This window comes from Triticum aestivum, chromosome 7A (assembly GCF_018294505.1).
Source record: "Triticum aestivum cultivar Chinese Spring chromosome 7A, IWGSC CS RefSeq v2.1, whole genome shotgun sequence".
Taxonomy (NCBI): domain Eukaryota; kingdom Viridiplantae; phylum Streptophyta; class Magnoliopsida; order Poales; family Poaceae; genus Triticum; species Triticum aestivum.
The window spans coordinates 120,429,370-120,451,998 of NC_057812.1; the positions used below are offsets into that span (position 1 = coordinate 120,429,370).

At 48.0% G+C, this 22,629-nt stretch overlaps 1 protein-coding gene across 1 annotated transcript; it reads right to left on the minus strand.

Annotated features, from left to right (window-relative positions):
- Positions 1 to 15,078: 15,078 nt before the first annotated feature.
- Positions 15,079 to 16,018, minus strand: LOC123151990 (zinc finger protein 36). Its single transcript, XM_044571604.1, has one exon. The coding sequence runs from the start codon at positions 15,870 to 15,872 to the stop codon at positions 15,225 to 15,227; it is 648 nt and encodes a 215-aa protein (XP_044427539.1). The 5' UTR covers positions 15,873 to 16,018; the 3' UTR covers positions 15,079 to 15,224.
- Positions 16,019 to 22,629: the final 6,611 nt, after the last annotated feature.

Genomic DNA, 22,629 nt, shown 5'->3' on the forward strand with positions numbered 1-22,629 from the left:
GGCAGCGGGCTCGGGAAGCTCGCGCTCTCCTCCTCTTCCTGAGTCGTCCGAGATGTTGTCGGCGTCAAGCTTGTAAATGCTGTAGCTAGCCGCCCGTCGAGTCATCGTCATCCAGCGCCAAATGAAGGTGCTACTTCCGCCGCGGCCTGCTACGCGCGGCGCAATCGCAATCGCAGTCCCAATCCCGCCGCCGCCGTTTAGACGACGTGGAGGAGGACCCCCAGTGGCGGAGCCAAGGGGGGGCGAGCAGGGGCGTGGCCCCCCTAATGATCGAACGATGCTGTGTAATTAGCGATAGGAACGCATGTATTGCTCGCGCTTATACGTACTTGCCCCCCCTGTGACGCCCCGAGTCCGATGTGCCAGGTGTCCTCCGCTTATTTGCTGTTGTTGGCTTGTCATTTGTTTGCGTGTTGCATCTTATCATGTCATCATGTGCATTGCATCATCATGTTTTCAAAACTTGCATCCGTCTCGGCCTCCTCGTTCTCTCCGTTGTCCGTTCTGAGCCCAGACACACTTGCACGCGCCCGCGGCATGTCCGAAATAGTATTTTATAAGTGGCCGGAAAATGTTCTCGGAATGGGATAAGAGTTGATGTGTGGTCTTATTATAGTGTAGATAGACCGCCTGTCAAGTTTTATCGCATTCGGAGATCGTTTGATGCCCAACGGATAACTATAGCGGCAGTATAGTCGGTCTAACGTCGGACGTTTTCGGTCTCCGGAAACCGTGTTGGGCTGCATCTCTCCCCTCTTCTCTCAGACCAACCCGCTCTTCACAATCCGCCAGACCCAACCGAACCTCTCTCGTCAGCCCGCGACCATCCTCGCACGCGTCCGTAAAGTTGTCCCGGACCCGACTCGGACTGTCGCCACCGTTGTGTCCGGATCATCCTCAAACATCTACAAAACGTCTCCCTTTTGTTGTTTGGACTCCCTAACCGATTTATTCTCGACCACCCGATTACGATCGGACGGACCGAATGCCCCCTAACCTAATCCAACAACATATAGATAGATAACAACCCTAATTTTGAGGAGAGTTGTCCCATTCATCCACTTCTTCCGCCACCACCCTCTCTCTAAATCCTCCTCGGAGTCCACATCGAGCCAACCACACAATACCAGCCAGATCCAAAAAAAATCCACCCACTTCCCTTCTGTCTCCTTGCTGGTTGGAGCCTCCGAAGCCGCAGCTCCTGCCCGCGGAGCCCCTCGTCCCCGTGCCCCTGGTTCGCTCGGACCCCGCGACCATGAGGAGGCTATGCGAGCGGCGCCGCTGCACCTCGTCACCATCACCTGCCCGCCGGAGTCCCCTGTCCGCCGTCTCTCTTTGCTCCCTTCCCCTGAACCTTCTCTGAACCTCTCTCTCTCTTTTCTTCAGTCCACAATAGCAGTCGCTGCATCCTCTCGCCGGTGAGACGAGCAGATGAGTCGCGCGCCCCTACCTCCTTCCCCACGCCCGGATCCGCCGACGTGCCGCCCCGGAGCCCCGCGTCCAAGTCCCGCGCCTCCCGAGGAGCTCGTCGTCTCCCCGTTCCCTGCTTCCCGGAGTTCTTCACCGCGAGGTCTTCCTCGAGCTCGAGAAGGGACTCGCTCGTTCCAGCGCGCCTCCGCCCGCGCCAAGTCCGTCTTCATGAACAGCCGCTATCACCAAGACCTCCCCTCCACCCAGATCCTACCTGGCGCCGCCGCCTTCGCTTGCCACGCCGTCGCCAAGTCCCTGCTGCCAGCGCCCTGTTTCCTCTGCTTCGTCCAGGACGAGCGCGTTGACCGCGCCCCCTCCTCCTCGTTCGGCTAAGCAGAGGCCCAGCCGCGCCAGATCCACCGGCCTGCTGTTTGCACCGCCTTGGGCCAAGGTGAAGGAAATATGCCCTAGAGGCAATAATAAAGTTATTATTTATTTCCTTATATCATGATAAAAGTTTTATTATTCATGCTAGAATTGTATTAACCGAAAACATAATACATGTGTGAATACATAGACAAACAGAGTGTCACTAGTATGCCTCTACTTGACTAGCTCGTTAATCAAAGATGGTTATGTTTCCTAACCATGAACAAAGAGTTGTCATTTGATTAACGGGATCACATCATTAGTTGAATGATCTGATTGACATGACCCATTCCATTAGCTTAGCACCCGATCGTTTAGTATGTTGCTATTGCTTTCTTCATGACTTATACATGTTCCTATGACTATGAGATTATGCAACTCCCGTTTGCCGGAGGAACACTTTATGTGCTACCAAACGTCACAACATAACTGGGTGATTATAAAGCTGCTCTACAGGTGTCTCCAAAGGTACATGTTGGGTTGGCGTATTTCGAGATTAGGATTTGTCACTCCGATTGTCAGAGAGGTATCTCTGGGCCCTCTCGGTAATGCACATCACTGAAGCCTTGCAAGCATTGCAACTAATGAGTTAGTTGCGGGATGATGTATTATGGGACGAGTAAAGAGACTTGCCGGTAACGAGATTGAACTAGGTATGGGATACCGATGATCGAATCTCGGGCAAGTAACATACCGGTGACAAAGGGAACAACGTATGTTGTTATGCGGTCTGACCGATAAAAGATCTTCGTAGAATATGTAGGAGCCAATATGAGCATCCAGGTTCCGCTATTGGTTATTGACCGGAGACGTGTCTCGGTCATGTCTACATTGTTCTCAAACCCATAGGGTCTGCACGCTTAAGGTTACGATGACAGTTATATTATGAGCTTATACATTTTGATGTACCGAAGTTTGTTCGGAGTCCCGGATGTGATCACGGACATGACGGGGAGTCTCGAAATGGTCGAGACATAAAGATTGATATATTGGAAGCCTATGTTTGGATATCGGAAGTGTTCCAGGTGAAATCGGGATTTTACCGGAGTACCGGGAGGTTACCGAACCCCCCCGGGAGGTATATGGGCCTTAGTGGGCCTTAGTGGAAGAGAAGAGAGGTGGCCATAGATGGGCCGCACGCCCCTCCCCCCCCTTGGTCCGAATAGGACAAGGAGAGGGGGCCGGCCCCCCTTCCTCCTCTCTCTCCTCTTTTCCCCCCTCCGCGAATCCTATTCCAACTAGGAAAGGGGGAGTCGGGAGTAGGACTCCTCCTGGCGCGCCTCCTCTTGGCCGTCCAGCCCCCCCCCTTTGAGCCTTTATATACGGAGGCAAGGGGCACCCCTAGAGACACAAGTTGATCCACGTGATCATATTCTTAGCCATGTGCGGTGCCCCCTTCCACCATAGTCCTCGATAATATTGTAGCGGTGCTTAGGCGAAGCCCTGCGACGGTAGAACATCAAGATCGTCACCACGCCGTCGTGCTGACGGAACTCTTCCCCGACACTTTGCTGGATCGGAGTCCGGGATCGTCATCGAGCTGAACGTGTGCTAGACCTCGAAGGTGCCGTAGTTTCGGTGCTTGATCGATCGGGCCGTGGAGACGTACGACTACATCAACCAAGTTAACGCTTCCGTTGTCGATCTACAAGGGTACGTAGATCATACTCTCCCCCTCTCGTTGCTATGCATCACCATGATCTTGCGTGTGCGTAGGAAATATTTTTAAATTACTACGAAACCCAACACAAGGCCCACTGGGTGAGAGCCCCCACTGTGCATTGTTGGCCCAGTCCGATTCGGCCCGCCTCTGTTTTTTTCAGATCTGCAATTTGTCTATTTTTCCAGAGGAGAGCATTTTTGCAGGAAAGCCCTTGTGGATCATGCATATAATAACTCACAATTGGTGCATCGGATTAAAATGAATTATATATGAAACTTGCTTAGAATTTTGTCTAGATTCATAATATCCAACTTTCATCCATGTTCAAAATGTTTAAAATGATGTTTGTTTAAATTTTCCCCTATGCCATGCTAAAATAATTTATTTCATAACTAAATAACCGTAACTCGGATTTTAATAAACTTTATATGTATATGGGATAGAATTTTGCCTAGTTTAACATGGTGACATCATTTTGCATGATTACCAACTATAAAATATGGCTTAGGGCAGAACCGCACCAAATCTAAATATGCACATGAGGTTTTTCCGGAATTGTTTTTTGTTATTTCCGGCCTCATTTAAACTTGCCTAAATAGGTAGTTTTCATATGCTTCGCCCCTTGTCATGATAATCAACATTTAATATTGTTTGGTACATAAACGAGATCAAATCTAAACAATTCATGTGGTGTTTCGTCAATATGCAACGGAGTTGCATATTGAGCTCCACTTAATTTGTAGGGTTGTTTATTGCACTTTGACATGCCATGCTTCTTTAAACCAGACATGCATCATACTTGGTTGTGCATCATGCCATGCTTATGTGGTGGTCGTTTACTATGTTGTGTGCTTCTTTCCGGTGTTTGCTTCTTCGGGTTGGTTCCGATAACGTCGCGTTTGTGAGGAACCGTTCGACTACGTCCGTTTGTCTTCTTCATGGACGCGTTCTTCTTCCTTGCGGGATTTCAGGTAAGATGACCATACCCTCGAAATCACTTATATCTTTGCTTGCTAGCTTCTCGCTCGTTTGTTATGCCTATGCTGCGATACCTAGCACTAGCTTATCATGCCTCCTATATTGTTGAACCAAGCCTCTAACCCACCTTGTCCTAGCAAACCATTGTTTGGCTATGTTACCGCTTTGCTCAGCCCCTCTTATAGCGTTGTTAGTTGCAGGTGAAGATTGAAGTTTGTTCCTTGTTGGAACATGGAGATGTTGTTCCTTGTTGGAATATGTTTACTTGTTGGGATATCACAATATATCTTATTTAATTAATGCATCTATATACTTGGTAAAGTGTGGAAGGCTCGGCCTTATGCCTGGTGTTTTGTTCCACTCTTGTCGCCCTAGTTTCCGTCATATCGGTGTTATGTTTCCGGATTTTGCGTTCCTTACGCGGTTGGGCTATAATGGGAACCCCTTGACAGTTCGCCTTGAATAAAACTCTTCCAGCAATGCCCAACATTGGTTTTACCATTCGCCACCTAGCCTTTTCTTTCCCTTGGGTTCTCCAGACTCAAGGGTCATCTTTATTTTAACCCCCCCGGGCCAGTGCTCCTCTGAGTGTTGGTCCAACCTGTCAGCTGCCGGTGGCCACCAGGGGCAACTCTGGGCTGGCCTACCCGTACCTAAGACAATCTGAGTGTGCCTTGAGAAAGAGATATGTGCAGCTCCTAACGGGATTTGTCGGCACATTCGGGCGGTGTTGCTGGTTTAGTTTTACCTTGTCGAAATGTCTTGTAACCGGGATTCCGAGTCTGATCGGGTCTTCCCGCTAGAAGGAATATCCTTCGTTGACCGTGAGAGCTTGTCATGGGCTAAGTTGGGACTCCCCTGCAGGGTTTTGAACTTTCAAAAGTCGTGCCCGCGGTTATGGGCAGATGGGAATTTGTTAATGTCCGGTTGTAGATAACCTGAAGTTGATCTTAATTAAAATGCATCAACCGCGTGTGTAACCGTGATGGTCTCTTTCCGGCGGAGTCCGGGAAGTGAACATGGTGTTGGAGTTATGCTTGACGTAGGTTGTTCTAGGATCACTTCTTGATCATAGTTTCCTCGATCGTGCTTTGCCTTCTCTTCTCGCTCTCTTTTGCGTATATGTTAGCCACCAAATATGCTAGTCGCTGCTGCAGCTCCACCTTATACCTTTACCTTACCCATAAGCTTAAATAGTCTTGATCGCGAGGGTGCGAGATTGTTGAGTCCCCGTGACTCACAGATACTTCCAAAACCAGTTTGCAGGTGCCGATGAGACCGTGCAGATGACGCAACCAAGCTCAGAAGGAGCTTAATGAAGATCTTGTCCTTTGTGTTGTTTCGTTCTAGTTGAACAGTAGTGGAGCCCAGTTGGGGTCGATCGGGGACCTTGTCGCATTTGGGGTTCTTCTTTTATTTTGGTTCCGTAGTCGGACCTTGATTATATTTGGATGATGTAATGCTTTATTCATGTATTGTGTGAAGTGGCGATTGTAAGTCAACTATGTATCTTTTTCCCTTATGTATTACATGGATTGTGTGAAGATTACCTCACTTGTGACATTGCTTTCAATGTGGTTATGCCTCTAAGTCGTGCATCGACACGTGGGAGATATAGCCGCATCGAGGGCGTTACAAGTTGGTATCAGAGCCTTCTCCGACCTTAGGAGCCCCAACTGCTTGATTGTTTTTAGCGGTCGTTGTTGAGTCTAGAAAAATGTTTTGAGTCATTTAGGAATTATATATCAAAGAGTTTAGGAATTCTTTTTACTCCCCAGTCTCCTCATCGCTCTGGTAAGGCATCCTGACGTAGAGTTTTGACTCTTCTCTTCTCAAATTTCACTAATTTTTTTAGGATCACGCGGGTATCTTGGAATCATTCCGATCGATTTGTGACGAGAACATTGTTCTTGGTGCCTCCTGTCATTTAGGGTTTATGGCAGTGTCCCGGGGGGTTGAGCTCCGAGGTGTTGTCGTCACAATTTTATCGTTGCAGTTCTGGAATACCTGAGTTTAGTTCCGCCGACATCAAAAATCTCTTTTATGCAGTTGTTGGTGAGATAACCTCGACGCCACCCAGTACTGGGGCGGGAGTTCGGGAGTATTGCCATAACTCGTACAACGGATGTTTTTTCGAAGGTTGAGGTAGATGATTTCCGAAGGTTTCTTGGTTATGTGTTGAAGGATACAGCTGAATGTAGGATTTGCTAGTTTTGGGTGAGATATTATGCTTCCCCTGTATCCCCAACACCTGATTGCATAACCGGAAAGTTTCGGGAGTTTATAAGTGGGAATTCAAGTAGCTCTTAGGATATCTTTCCGACAGATGTGTGATATGAAATTGGGGTTCGACGTCTAGTGGTCCGCCTATTCACGGTTGGTTTTATAGTGGTCTCGTTGTGTCTTAAAGAGTCCTTGGCTATGCCGACTCGGGGACGCTTCATATGTCATGTGCACTGCCTTGTACATGATGGTGCTGTACGATCGAGCCCGTGTAGGCCCCAGCACGAAAATTTCGGACGAAATCTCTATCATATGTTTGTTCCGCTTATTCTGCAAGCCAATCCTTGTTTTGTTTTGAGTTTTGGTATTCGAGTTGCTTCAAAGTCAAATGTTGATTCCATACTTTTTCCAAGCGGTGTTCTCATATTTCTATGTGAATACCAACCCTTCTCGATCATCGAGTTTGTCATGTCAATCCTTTTCACCGGTGTGTTTCTCTTCAAGTGGATCCGAACATTTCAACATCCGCAAGATCCAATCTCAGCTTTCCCAACGGTGTTCGTTCATCCATCCCAAGTTGCCTTTGTTTTTCCCGCCCTCCCTCCATTGTTTTCTTTAGGGACTCGGATTTCTTAATCAAGTATCCTTTTATTCATGAGAAGTCTCTCCATTCTTTTTCCTTCATGTTTTTACCCGGTGTTTCTCATGAAGATGTTCTACTAGTTCATCATTATTCATTCTTTTCTTCTCCGGTGGATTCTATTCAAGCTTTTGGTGTTGATCATACCCTTTTCCTCATTTCAATGCTTTCTCATGCCGGTGCAATTCTTAATCATTCACCTCTCGCTATTCAGTTGTTCCGGAGTGCTGAAGATATCGCGGAAGGCTCGTCTTTTCCTTCAAGATCTGTTCAAACCTAATCCGAGGTTGTTATCTCATTCAAGCCATTTAAATCGACCGGTGCAACCTCTCTTTTTAATCATTTCAACGGTGTTTCTTTTGAGTGGGCCCTAACCCATAGGTCTTTTTCTAGGATCTTACCTGACTCTTCTTATTTTCCCGGAGCTATCCAAATTTCTTTTCGAAGTGTGACGTAAGAATGAATTTTCATCAGTCAGAGGGTTTCTCCAAGATCTTTCAAATTCTTTTCGTCGTTGGCTCAACCTCTTCGTTTTGATTCTTCCGGAGTGCCTAAATAATTCATGGTGGTGTTTCTCATCGTCATTCTCTGCATTTGAAGACCGAAGAAGAGTTTTCCCTTGAATCTTGTTTCGTTCTATCAAAGATTAGTGGTTCTATCTTGATGTCTTCCTCTCATAATTGTTTTCTTTGTGACTATTCTTTTCACCCATCCGGTGCAAATTCAGGAGTCTTTTCAGATTGATTATCCGGAGTCCATCAATTCAGGTTTATTCATTCTCAGTTTGCAGTTATCATTCTCTGATCTTACCGGTGCATCATTCAAGTGATCTCTAATCGGTCCAGGATCTATTATATTCACTTTTATCTAAATTCTCTCAAGCATCTTCATTCATTTGCTAATTCTTCCCGGTGTTTTCTTGATCTTCTCTTCGTTCATTTTTAATTCTTACGGTGGTTCGTTCAAGATTTGTCTTCTTTATCAATTTATTCGTTGTTTCAATCCTACCGGTGGTTCGTTGAAGACCTTCTCAAGCATAAGTTATACCTCTCTTTAATCCTTTCCACGAGAATAAGTAGTATGCCAAATCTGTTGATTGTCATCAATTTAATTGATGAAGGATAAGCATAATGTAATACTTATTCTTGTTTCAACCAAGTGTTTAACTCTGTATTCCGGAGGCTCATCAAATTCTCAATTTCATTTGTTTCATCTTTTCTTTTTCGGAGTTCCGAGGTTTTCCGTTTTATCTCGTCGCGAAGACCCATCTAATCATTACAAGGATTCACCTTGTGTTTTCAACTTCTCTTTCCTTTCGTTTGATCATTCTTTTATTACCGGAGTTCTTCATGGAGGTTCTACATGATGGTTCATCAAGGATTTAATTCCTTCTCGAAGTTTTTCATCGAGATTCTTTTAAGGAGCTCAAGTACTCTTCATCTTGCAATTTGGAGTGCAATTCTTTCCACCGTATCATTCGAGGTGGTATTATGTCATTGCTGATAATTTGAGTTCATGTATCATGATACACATGTTGTTAAGAATGAGGTATTTAAAATCCATCAATCTCGTCATTGGATTTATCTGGGGTTATATTTCGCCTAAAGCTTTCCCTAAGGATTAATGCTATTAATGGTGATATATATGATCCAAGTTCTCCATCTACCCTCCCGGTGAAATAAGTTTCTCGTCTCCTTGTTGTTATCAATCCAATTTTTTTTCGTGAGTGGCAGGTTGTCCCCTCATAATTTGAGATGTATTCCATAAGACCATATCAATCTTATTCTTTTCGTTGTTGGTTTTCCAACAACTCCGTTCTAGCATTTGTTGTAAGCATGCTCTCATTTTTTTCCTTCGTTCATTCTAGTCTTACTTTTGTTCCGGAGGCATTGTGATGTTGCTCTGTTCAACCGTCTTCTGTTTTTGTCAGGATCGTGTTCTCTCTTGTGCTTATTCAACTAACCGGAGTGTTGTGTCTTCTCTTCTAGTTCTTTTGATCTTATAAAGTCTTGCGTCCCTTCTCAACCGGAGTGCTGCCCAAAGTTGTTCTCCCTTGTTCCTCTTTACTAACGGAGTGCTTTCAACTTCATTTATCACCATTGTATTCTTTTCTCAAAATGGCTTAACCTTTTCAAGGTTTTTTGGTTTCACTCATTTGTCAAAGGAGCAACTTAGTTTTACCTCTTCTCTTTCTCCTCCGTTTTCCCTCCGGTGCCATTCTAGATCTCGGGACGAGATCCTCTCGTAGTGGTGGAGTGTTGTGACGCCCCGAGTCCGATGTGCCAGGTGTCCTCCGCTTATTTGCGGTTGTTGGCTTGTCATTTGCTTGCGTGTTGCATCTTATCATGTCATCATGTGCATTGCATCATCATGTTTTCAAAACTTGCATCCGTCCCGGCCTCCTCGTTCTCTCCGTTGTCCATTCTGAGCCCGGACACACTTGCACGCGCCCGCTGCATGTCCGAAATAGTATTTTATAAGTGGCCAGAAAATATTCTCGGAATGGGATGAGAGTTGACGTGTGGTCTTATTATAGTGTAAATAGACCGCCTGTCAAGTTTCATCGCATTCGGAGATTGTTTGATGCCCCAACGGATAACTATAGCGGCAGTATAGCCGGTCTAACGTCGGACGTTTTCGGTCTCCAGAAACCGTGCCGGCTGCATCTCTCCCCTCTTCTCTCAGACCAACCCGCTCTTCACAATCCGCCAGACCCAACCGAACCTCTCTCGTCAGCCCGCGACCCTCCTCGCGCGCGCGTCTGAAAAGCTGTCCCGGACCCGACTCGGACTGTCGCCACCGTTGTGTCCGGATCATCCTCAAACATCTACAAAACGTCTCCATTTTGTTGTTTGGACTCCCTAACCGATTTATTCTCGACTGCCCGATTACGATCGGACGGACCGAATGCCCCCCTAACCTAATCCAACAACATATAGATAGATAACAACCCTAATTTTGAGGAGAGTTGTCCCATCCATCCACTTCTTCTGCCGCCACCCTCTCTCTAAATCCTCCTCGGAGTCCACATCGAGCCAACCACACAACACTAGCCAGATCCAAAAAAAAATCCACCCACTTCCCTCCTGTCTCCTCGCTGGTTGGAGCCTCCGAAGCCGCAGCTCCTGCCCGCGGAGCCCCTCGTCCCCATGCCCCTGGTTCGCTCGGACCCCGCGACCATGAGGAGGCTATGCGAGCGGCGTTGCTGCACCTCGTCACCATCACCTGCCCGCCGGAGTCCCCTGTCCGTCGTCTCTCTTTGCTCCCTTCCCCTGAACCTTCTCTGAACCTCTCTCTCTCTCTTTTCTTCAGTCCACAGCAGCAGTCGCTGCATCCTCTCGCCGGTGAGATGAGCAGATGAGTCGCGCACCCCTGCCTCCTTCCCCACGCCTGGATCCGCCGACGTGCCGCCCCGGAGCCCCGCGTCCAAGTCCCGCGCCTCCCGAGGAGCTCGTCGTCGCCCCGTTCCCTGCTTCCCGGAGTTCTTCACCGCGAGGTCTTCCTCGAGCCACGCCGCGGCCTCTGCTTCCTCTTCGTCGAGAAGGGACTCGCTCGTTCCAGCGCGCCTCCGCCCGCGCCAAGTCTGTCTTCATGAACAGCCGCCGTCACCAAGACCTCCCCTCCGCCCAGATCCTACCTGGCGCCGCCGCCTTCGCTTGCCTCGCCGTCGCCAAGTCCCTGCTGCCAGCGCCCTGTTTCCTCTGCTTCGTCCAAGACGAACGCGTTGACCGCGCCCCCTCCTCCTCGTTCGGCTAAGCAGAGGCCCAGCCGCGCCAGATCCACCGGCCTGCTGTTTCCACCGCCTTGGGCCAAGGCCCACTGGGTGAGAGCCCCCACTGTGCGTTGTTGGCCCAGTCCGATTCGGCCCGCCTCTGTTTTTTTTCAAATCTACAATTTGTCTATTTTTCCAGAGGAGAGCATTTTTACAGGAAAGCCCTTGTGGATCATGCATATAATAACTCACAATTGGTGCATCGGATTAAAATGAATTATATATGAAACTTGCTTAGAATTTTGTCTAGATTCATAATATCCAACTTTCATCCATGTTCAAAATGTCTAAAATGATGTTTGTTTAAATTTGCCCCTATGCCATGCTAAAATGATTTATTTCATAACTAAATAACTGTAACTCGGATTTTAATAAACTTTATATGTATATGGGGTAGAATTTTGCCTAGTTTAACATGGTGACATCATTTTGCATGATTACCAACTATAAAATATGGCTTAGGGCAGAACCGCACCAAATCTAAATATGCACATGAGGTTTTCCCGGAATTGTTGTTTGTTATTTCCGGCCTCATTTAAACTTGCCTAGATAGGTAGTTTTCATATGATTCGCCCCTTGTCATGATAATCAACATTTAATATTGTTGGGTACATAAACGAGATCGAATCTAAACAAGTCATGTGGTGTTTCGTCAATATGCAACGGAGTTGCATATTGAGCTCCACTTAATTTGTAGGCTTGTTTGTTGCACTTTGCCATGCCATGCTTCTTTAAACCGGACATGCATCATACTTGGTTGTGCATCATGCCATGCTTATGTGGTGGTTGTTTACTATGTTGTGTGCTTCTTTCCGGTGTTTGCTTCTTCGGGTTGGTTCCGATAACGTCGCGTTTGTGAGGAACCGCTCGACTACGTCCGGTTGTCTTCTTCATGGACGCGTTCTTCTTCCTTGCAGGATTTCAGGCAAGATGACCATACCCTCGAAATCACTTCTATCTTTGCTTGCTAGTTGCTCGCTCTTTTGCTATGCCTATGCTGTGATACCTACCACTAGCTTATCATGCCTCCTATATTTTTGAACCAAGCCTCTAACCCACCTTGTCCTAGTAAACCGTTGTTTGACTATGTTACCGCTTTGCTCACCCCCTCTTATAGCGTTGTTAGTTGCAGGTGAAGATTGAAGTTTGTTCCTTGTTAGAACATGGAGATGTTGTTCCTTGTTGGAACATGTTTACTTGTTGGGATATCACAATATCTCTTATTTAATTAATGCATCTATATACTTGGTAAAGTGTGGAAGGCTCGACCTTATGCCTGGTGTTTTGTTCCACTCTTGCCGCCCTAGTTTCCGTCATATCAGTGTTATGTTCCCGGATTTTGCGTTCCTTATGTGGTTGGGCTATAATGGGAACCCCTTGACAGTTCGCCTTGAATAAAACTCTTCCAGCAATGCCCAACATTGGTTTTACCATTCACCACCTAGCCTTTTCTTTCCCTTGGGTTCTACAGACTCAAGGGTCATCTTTATTTTAACCCCCCCCCCCCCCGGGCCAGTGCTCCTCTGAGTGTTGGTCCAACATGTCAGCTGCCGGTGGCCACCAGGGGCAACTCTGGGCTGGCCTACCCGTACCTAAGACAATCTGAGTGTGCCCTGAGAAAGAGATATGTGCAGCTCCTATCGGGATTTGTCGGCACATTCGGGCGGTGTTGCTGGTTTAGTTTTACCTTGTCGAAATATCTTGTAACCGGGATTCCGAGTCTGATCGGGTCTTCCCGCTAGAAGGAATATCCTTCATTGACCGTGAGAGCTTGTCATGGGCTAAGTTGGGACTCCCCTGCAGGGTTTTGAACTTTCGAAAGCCGTGCCCATGGTTATGGGCAGATGGGAATTTGTTAATGTCCGGTTGTAGATAACCTAAAGTTGATCTTAATTTAAATGCATCAACTGCGTGTGTAACCGTGATGGTCTCTTTCCGGCGGAGTCTGGGAAGTGAACACGGTGTTGGAGTTATGCTTGACGTAGGTTGTTCTAGGATCATTTCTTGATCATAGTTTCCTCGATCATGCTTTGTCTTCTCTTCTCGCTCTCTTTTGCGTATATGTTAGCCACCAAATATGCTAGTCGCTGCTGCAGCTCCACCTTATACCTTTACCTTACCCATAAGCTTAAATAGTCTTGATCGCGAGGGTGCGAGATTGTTGAGTCCCCGTGACTCACAGATACTTCCAAAACCAGTTTGCAGGTGGCGATGAGACCGTGCAGATGACGCAACCAAGCTCAGAAGGAGCTCGATGAAGATCTTGTCCTTTGTGTTGTTTTGTTCTAGTTGAACAGTAGTGGAGCCCAGTTGGGGTCGATCGGGGACCTTGTCGCATTTGGGGTTCTTCTTTTATTTTGGTTCCGTAGTCGGACTTTGATTATATTTGAATGATGTAATGATTTATTCGTGTATTGTGTGAAGTGGCGATTGTAAGTCAACTATGTATCTTTTTCCCTTATGTATTACATGGGTTGTGTGAAGATTACCTCACTTGCGACATTGCTTTCAATGCGGTTATGCCTCTAAGTCGTGCTTCGACACGTGGGAGATATAGCCGCATCGAGGGCGTTACCCCCCCCCCCCCTATACGGCGTTAATTTAAGAAAAAGGGCGAAGGCCCATGTCAAGCCCACACTAGCGCCGTATGTTCTCGCGTGATCAGCCTGTACGTATGTTTAGCTCCAAAAAAGCTCAAAAAAAAGATTAGCATTTACGTGGAATAGGCTCATAAAAAAACATGTACGTGGATTAGTCCCCGTTGTTCGGTGCCCTCGCCCGCCCGGCCGGCGGCCGCCTCTTCTCCTTGACCTACTGCTCCCGATCCTATTCATACAACGTAAGTGCGACGGCGCGACGCAGGCTCGCATCCTGATTTCCAACCAACAGAAACTAGCCAATGATCCAAAGGTTTAGCACATCGCATCATGAATCTACTAATCTCAATTCTCATCTTGTATCATTGTTGGACATATATACATCAGATTTTACTAGTTTACATGTTCTGGTTGTCTGACTTGTAATGCTACGATTCTATGAAGAATTCCTATCATGTACATGTCCTAAAAATTATAGTGACCGTGATGCAAATTATCTTGTATGAGTAATTATTTGCGATGCAAATTTTCCCTATGTCAAACTTATCCAATATAGCTAATTGTCACACTGCAATTCAGCAGCTATGAAGAGAAAAGCGTTGTCAAACACTGTCCACGTTAATTCATTATTTAAGCAGGTTGCTTCCAGTTCTCCACTGAAATTCTTAATAAGGCTAATGTGCAAGTCATAAATCTGGTCCAATTGACACCCATGATCAGGATATGCCGGACATGGTAAGTGTTGCAGAACAAGCAAAAACATGTTAAATTGGGAGCTGCCACTAGACAAGCAAGTTGAAGCTCTAATAGAAGTGCCTCCAAAATATTGATTTTATTTTAAGCCCCAAACGAGAGACTTACTTGGGTTAAAAGTTGAAATTTTTTAACAGGTAAGTTCTCTTCCTGTGAAATTATTAATTTTTTGTCATGTTATTGGCAATTGTAAAGATAAATTTGAACTTATACAACTGTGTATCAATGTTTTGTATCGTGTAGCATATATTACAGTATGATGATTGTTATTTTTTGGTCTAGAAAAAGTTTAGAAACTTGACTTGGCCCCCCTATACCAGAATCCTGGCTCCGCCCCTGAGGACCCGTGCCCGAACCTGCCGCCCATCGCTGATCCTGATCGGCCTAATAGAAAGGTTGGATTCTGAAGCGACGTTGGTCTGGTGGCGGGAGATTGATTTACAAGTAGAGGGGAACATCCAGTTCAAGTCGTAATCGACGAGGAAGGTCGATTTCAAGTCGGTTAGGACGCGATCGATGTAAGAAAACGGCAGCGAAGAAGAGCATCTCATCCGATTTAGGTCGAGTAACGTGAATGTGTGATGTTATGTCAGAATCGGTTGACGTGGGGAGGTTAATTAAGCCCATAGTTTTCATTTCTTTGTGTCCTTATAAACACAACAAATCAACAAATCATGGTGCGTGATACCTAATCGAATTCAACAAATGAACAAATCAATCAAGGGACGGTTGAGCACTGGCCATCTCTCCTTTTTTTATTTACAGCAAAAGCCTGAGCTTCTTGGCGGGGAGAGGGCTCTGCACCTCCTCCTCCTCGGCCCACCTCTTCAACCCGGCATTGACGTTCTCCGGCATGGGCAGCAGGTTCAGGTCGAAGTTCCTCAGCACGGAGGACGACGCCGACACGGAGACGGAGACGGACATGGACACGGAGGTGCCGTCCCAGTAGTGGCAGCGCTTGTGCCCGCCGAGCGCCTGCCCGGTCGCGAAGCCCCGCCCGCAGACGGTGCACTGGTGCGGGCCGCCGCTGCTCCCGCCCGAGGACGCCGCCGCGCTCGCCTCCGACCCAGCGCCCGCGGACGCCTGCGCCACCACGACGCACCGCTCTCCGGTGGGCGGCGGCTTGCGGTGGCTCGACTTGTGCCCGCCGAGCGCCTGGTACGACGCGAAGGCCTTCCCGCAGACCGCGCAGCTGAAGCGCAGCTCCTGCGCCGGCGCGGGGGCCGGGCGCCACACTCTCGCTTGCCCCTCCATCCCCTGCACCTGCTGCCCGCTTTTGGCGAGCGCGGCGAGGCAGATGGCGAGGTAGTCGTCCTTGTTGAGCGCCGGCGCGGCGGCGGGGACCAGGGAGAGGGAGAGGGAGAGGTCGGTCTGGTCAAAGAGGGCCTGCATGGCGGCGGCAACCATGGCTAGCTAGCTGCTGCGCTGCTGATCGATCGAGCGCTGGGAGCTGGGTGGATTGTTGACTGTCGATCACGCAGGTGGGTAGCAGAAGGAAGGATTCGTTGGTTTGTTTGGAACTTTGGACTCGGCTGAGGATGAGGATGGCGCCAGCCGGGCTGGCATATATAGTGATCGGAGGTGGGGTGGGGAAAGCGGCGGGGTGATGAGGACATGAGAAGAAGTGAAGAAGTCGCAGGCAGTGGTGGGATAGGAGGATGGTGAGTCAAACATGGCGAGCGGTCAGCGTCGCGCACGCACTGGCCTGGCCGTTGCTGCGGCGTTGGTTCGCGCGACACCCAACTTGCCACATAAAATAGTGTATCCACTACGTAGAGAGTGGCAGGAGTATATTTTTGCGGCAGCTGGTACGTGAGTGGTTGGCGCGGCACCTGAGCTGAGCACACGTGCGGGATTTGCCAAGCAGGCGGCGTGTGTACGCACACTGGACTAGAGCTACGCTACTTTCCGACGCCATGATACGCAGGCAGGCCAGCGTGGGGCAACTGGTAAACCAACGTCCCGATACAGTGTACGATTCAGCAAACAGGAGCTTGAAGATGTCCTGTCTTCACACCTCAAGATTCGGTTTGGAATTTTTTTTGGGCTCAGTCCATTCTAACATAGTAGAGTTTAGAGCCTCTACAGCCGGGCACCTCAAACTCGTCTCATACGTCCGGGCGGGTCGCGCGGTCATTGTACGGTCACGAGTTTAGAGACTTAAAAATAAATTTTATGTAAATACTATCAATGATTCGTATCAACATTTGCTATTTATGTGCGACATTAGCTTGTATGATCAACGTGCATGGATTTGAGAGTCAGATTTGATATATGTGGATGCCGGGATGGAAATATGAGAGGCCGTCTGGATGTGCCCGTGGGCGTGCCCGGGCGAGTCCGTGGGCGTAATAAGGGGTCGGATTTGCCAAGTCCGGCTATAGATGCTCTTACATTCTCTATGAATGACAGTAAAAACTGGTAACTATTTCGTTAAATAGGATAAAACACCTCTTTTTGATTCTCAATACAATGGTCTCTTGGAGATCTATTTGATATAACTTTTTTTGCGGTGTGTTTGTTGGGATCCGATGAATTTTGAGTTTATGATCAGATCTATGTTTTTATCCATGGAATTTATTTGAGTCTTTCGATCTCTTATATGCATGATTACTCGTAGCCTCGTATTTCTTTTTCGAATCTTTGGTTTAGTTAGGCCAACTAGATCGATTTTTCTTGCCATGGGAAGTGGTATTTTATGATGGGTTCGATCTTACGGTGCTTGATCCCAATGACAGAAGGGGAACCGACACGTATGTATCATTGCTCTGTATGAAAAGTGTTGAATGAGGTAATTACCTTAAAAATAACAATGTAGAGATAAGGGCATCGGACCGTCTGCACCGCGCTGTCCGGACCGTGAAAACCATCCAACGTGGGCCTGTATCGGTCTATGGGATGGTTCGGGCGCATTTTCTCTCGCAAACCAGAAACAAAAGTGTGGGAAGTTTGCGGGAGTCCGGACACCAGACACATAGGACTCCAACACCCAAAAACCTTCCCGGGCCCCGTGCCTTCATCCTTCCCATTTTCTCTTCTTCATTCTTTCTCTCAATGAGATAATTAGTGTAAAAAAACAATGTAGGAATAAAGTCTGTAACTCGCTCTAAATTAATTAATTTAATTTTAGCCACCCAATGAATGTTGAACTGGAATTTTGATGTCTGTCCATATTTAACAGCCGTGGTTTCCTATTACTCTCTATGTTAAATTTAAATCTAGTTTGTACCCCCCCCCCCCTCCTCCCAAAATTCTTGTATTATATTTGTCTAGATACATATGCATCTAATACTAAAACATGACTTCATGACTTGATACATCCGTATTTAGACAAATTTAAGACAAGAATTTTGGGACGGAGGGAGTATTATATTAGTCAAATTGTTGATCTAGAAATACAGATCGACCTTTCAAACCGAGGAAATATGGTGTTACCATCTTCATCCTTCAATAAATATTAAAATGCATCCCAAGGAGGTTACTATGTACAGTATATAAATAGTCCTTGTTTTGATCGTTGCTAATAATGCCAGTGCGTATATGTCCACAACTTATAAGGGAAAATAAGAGCGACACCGTGAGGTACACCAGACATCCATGCGTATATGTCCATATCTTGTTCTCCGCAAAAAAAAAAAAGTATATGTCCATATCTCGGCACGTACTACTACGTAGTAGTCCCATCCAACGCTGACGTGTGTCCACGACACACGTCAGCGAGACCCCACCAGTTAACGGCAATTTGAGTGTTCCTGTCAAACCGTTGGCCAACTTGTTCCGCTCACCGACTTTTCGTCCTGTCCTGCAACTTCCCGGAAATGGCAAAAAACGGATCAACTGGCAGAAGGAAAGTCCGACAGACAATACCGGGCGCACACTCTTGAAAAAGGAAAGAAGTAAACGCGCACGTGTTCCATGCTGCTGCTTCTCCGGCGCTCGGGATAAAATATGCAGCTGCGTGTGCCTGAGACTGGATTTTGACTGAGGACTTGACCTGCGGCCAGCTTTGATTAGCTCCACTTGTTTCTGACATGACACCTAAATGTCGTATAAGTATTTCATTTGAACTGTAAAGACGTCTTATATTTAGATACAGAGAGAGTGCAGTGTATTACTCCGACCTTGCTCCCGTGTTTATCCAAAAAAATGTGCATAAACAGAAAGAGCGGCTTCTTTCTTTGCGTGCCACTATTTTCTTCTCCGATAAACACAGGTAATGAAGGAGAACTCACTTACAGTCTATGCGTTCTCGCCTTTTGAAAGTTAGTTTTACAAATGCAGAGAATACACACTATAGTATATGCGAGAAAGTCGATATAGTTTCCTTTTTCTTGCGAACAGAAGTTGATTTTTTACAGCCGGGCCGCTAGGACCATGGTAAAAAGAAATTGTATATTAGTTTCAACGGTAAATAGAAGACTCCATGTGTTTTTTGCTTGTTAAGCGAGAAATAACAGTATGGGTAATATCAAAACAGAATTAGATGGGGTAATAGCAAATTCTCTGTTATTTGTTCTAATATCAGGACCAAGCTCCAACAACACAAAGAAAGAGACACGAGATCAGAGCAATATTTTGTACAGTTTTTTCATGCAAATGTGAGTCTCTACGTATTGAACAGTGAAAATCGTATTTGTGAAATCAACCTGTATAAAAAAGCATTCAGATGTATACCGAATCGAGCATGAGTGCCCACTAGTTCCCACTCCGACCACGTCCCTGTCAGCCGTCAGCACAAGTGAAGGTGACGTCGTGGAATTCGAGCCAGCATTTTCTGGATAAACAAGCTTAAAGAACACCACTTGCATTGTGAGCGAAAGAAGTAGACAATGGAGCGCAGATCCAGCGTGCTTGATTAGCAGCCTTGAAGTAGCTATCTTCTACTCCCTCCGTTCTGAATTACTTGTCTTGAATTTGTCTAGATACAGAGGTATCTACCACTAAAATGAGTCTAGATACATCCGTATCTAGACAAATCCAAAACAAATAATTCGGAACGGAGGGAGTACTTCCTCCGTTCCCAATTATTCGTCATAGAAATAGATGTATCTAGATGTATTTTTATTCTAGATACATCCACTTTTACGACGAGTAATTTGCAACGGAAGGAGTATTAATCAGGTGGCCAAGCTTACATTTTTCCCATCAGATGCCACAACTCTGTGGGTCATCATGCATGGAACCTTTTTCTTTTTGAGACCATCATGCGTGAGACTTGAGACAACATTTGTTCACCAAATTTTACTTCTAGAACGTTGGTTGGCTTCGCCATGTCGAGTCTATTATAGCAACTCTCCGCGTGCATACACATGACAAGATTTTTAAAATATTCACAAAAAGGAACAAAAACTCTCCATCATCCACCATAGCTTTGGGATATTATTATTACCAACGGGAAAACGTTTTTTTTCTCCTCCAAAAACATTTTGCATTTTACCACATTATCTTCGGTGATAATTTTTGCTTGGATTTGTACAACATTGTTAGAAGAGAATAATGAGTATAGTTTGAACCACTCACCTGATCTTCACACAACGTAGCCGTGTTAAATAGCAAAATTCCCGCAAAAAAATAGCAAAAAGAAAAAAAAAAACACATTCGAGTACTTTGACCTGCGGCTAGCATGATTAGGTGGTTAGCTCAATTGGTTTCTGACATGACACCGACACGTCTTTATCGGAAAATGACAGCATGCATACAATCTCGTTTTTTTTTTGCTTGATGCATACTCCATGTACTTCTAGTACATTGTATTTCTCCATGTCTAGTACATTGTATTTCTCCCTGTATCACAAAATATTAGAGCATCTCCAGCCGTTCGGCCCTCCAGGGCGTCGAAAAAGAGCCCCCTGAGGGCGAGCCGGCGGTAGATTGGCGCCTGGGGACGAGCGGGTTCCCAGCCGCTCGCCCTAGGGTCGTCCCAGACGCGCATTTTTTTATTTTAAAACATATGAATTCGGCAAATTTCGGCCAAATTCGGCATAAATTCGGCTAACTTGACATTCATATTAGACATGTTCGGCATTTACATAAATTATTTTAAAAAAGACATCTACGGGGCGAAGAAGTCGCTGAGCACCGCGAAGTCGCCGATGTCGCCGCCGTCCTCATCGTCGTTGTCGGCCTTCTCCTTCTTGACGGCGCGGCCGCCCCTGCTGGACCCCTGCCCGGCGTCTCCAAGGCGGACCGGTCGTGGCGGCGGTGCGTCGTCGTCCCTGTCGTCGAGGACGACGACGCCTCCCTCGTCCCGGCCGCGACACCGGGCTTCGAAGCGCTCGAAGGCGGCGATCTGGCGCTGCAGCTCCGTCTGCACCCAGTCGTCGAGCTCCTACTTGACGCCGCCGGCGAGCCCGGGGAGCCCCGGCTCCTTCTTGACGGCAGCGAGCCCCGGCTCTGTCTTCGGTTTGATGAAGCGCAGAGGTGCCGAGGAGGGGCGCGCTGGCCGCCCACGTTAATTACGATGCCGGCGCTGCGGGTGCGCCGACCGAGCGGCGGGCTCGGGCTTGACGCCGAAGAGCGCCGGCGAGGAGGAGTGGGAGAAGGAGGAAGAGGAGGAAGAGCCGAACCTCCTCGGCACCCATGGCCCGGTGCTCCAGCGGGGGGGGGGGGGGGGACGGGCGCCGCGGCAGGGTATGCCAGCGGCGGGTTGTTGCCGCCGTCGAGGTACTCCAACACCCCGTGCAGTGTGCGGCCGGGGACGCCCCACTAGAGGCGGCAACCGTCGCTGTTCTTGACGCCCCCACCACCGCCGTCCCGTTCGTGGACACCAGCCGCTACGCCTGCCGCCGCTGGAAATACTTCGCCCACGCCGCGTGGTTGTCGGCGGCGTACTGGGGGAGGGCGCGCTGCTCCTCAGTCAGGGCCGACCGCACGCGGTCGACCCCGGCGGTGAACAAGTCGGGGCGCGCGTCGACATCGGGCACCGGGGGAATGGGGACGCCGCCATTGCTGAGTCTCCAGCCCGTTGGCTCGGCGCGCATGTCCGGCGGCGCCGGGATGTTGGCCTCGAACAGAAGCCACACCTCCGACGACTGGAGTGAGCGGCGACCGAAGCCGTTGGCCGCCGCGGCGTCGCCGGGGAAGCGCTCGACCATCGCTGGAGAGGGAAGGAGGGAAGAGGAGGACGGGGGGAGGTAGAGCTCGGCGGCGTACTGGGGGAGAGCAGAGCTCGGCGGCGGCTGGTTTGGGCTCGGGATGGTGTGGCCAGCGGCGAGGGGGAGCGGCAGGTCTTTATAGCTCGCGCCGTGTGTACGCGTGGCGGGAGGGGAGGCGTTGCCGCGCCGCCCGTGACACGCCGGCCTGTGAGAAATCAATGGAAGGCTGACTGGCGGCGGCCTTGCCATTGATTTCCCGCGGGAAACCGAGGCGTGCTGGGGGAAGACGAGGCGTCGTCTCGCTGACGCTGCTGGCCCGCGGCTTTTTCACGTCAAAACCGTTTGTCCCGGCGTCCCCGGGCGTCCCCAGCGCGCTGGGTTCGGCCTGGGTCCGCCGGCGTCAGTTTTGGGCAAGCCGATGAAAAATGGGCTACTGAAGACGTAACTGGGCCGATTTTTAATGCCGACGTGACAAAATCGTCTAAAAAGGGTCTGTTAGGGGCGCGGCTGGAGATGCTCTTAAGCTTTATATCGGAATTCCAAACAGCATGCAGCTAGCCCGGAGAAAGCATGAGTGCCCACTAGTTCGCACCTTGAGTTAGGTTCCCGCCACATCCCTGTCAGCCGTCAGCACAGCGACGTCGTGGAATTCGATTTATAGCGTTTTGTGGATAAACTAGATTAAAGCACGCCACTTGCATGGTGAGCGAAAGAGCCAGGCAACGGGGCGCAGATCCAACGTGCTTGATAACCATATGCTAATTAGCAGCCTTGACGTGGATCATTACTCGTGCTTGTGATAACTATAGGCTTGATTAGCAGCCTTGAAGTAGCTGTTTATAGTATAATCAGGTGGCCAAACTAACGGTTTATCCATCAGATGCCTCCTGAATAAACTAGCGCTTGATAACTATAGGCTTGATTAGCAGCCCTGAAGTAGCTGTTTAGTATAATCAGGTGGCCGACGCTTGTTCCGTCAGATGCATGAATGGCCGCAGCTCTTTGGTCATCTGCACGAGACTTTTTCCATTTTGAGACTATCATATGCATGAGGTTTTTGAGAGCACATT

Bases quoted from the DNA above. Each gene is read 5' to 3' on its own strand.
- LOC123151990 (XM_044571604.1), bottom strand. From the start codon at position 15,872: ATGGTTGCCGCCGCCATGCAGGCCCTCTTTGACCAGACCGACCTCTCC.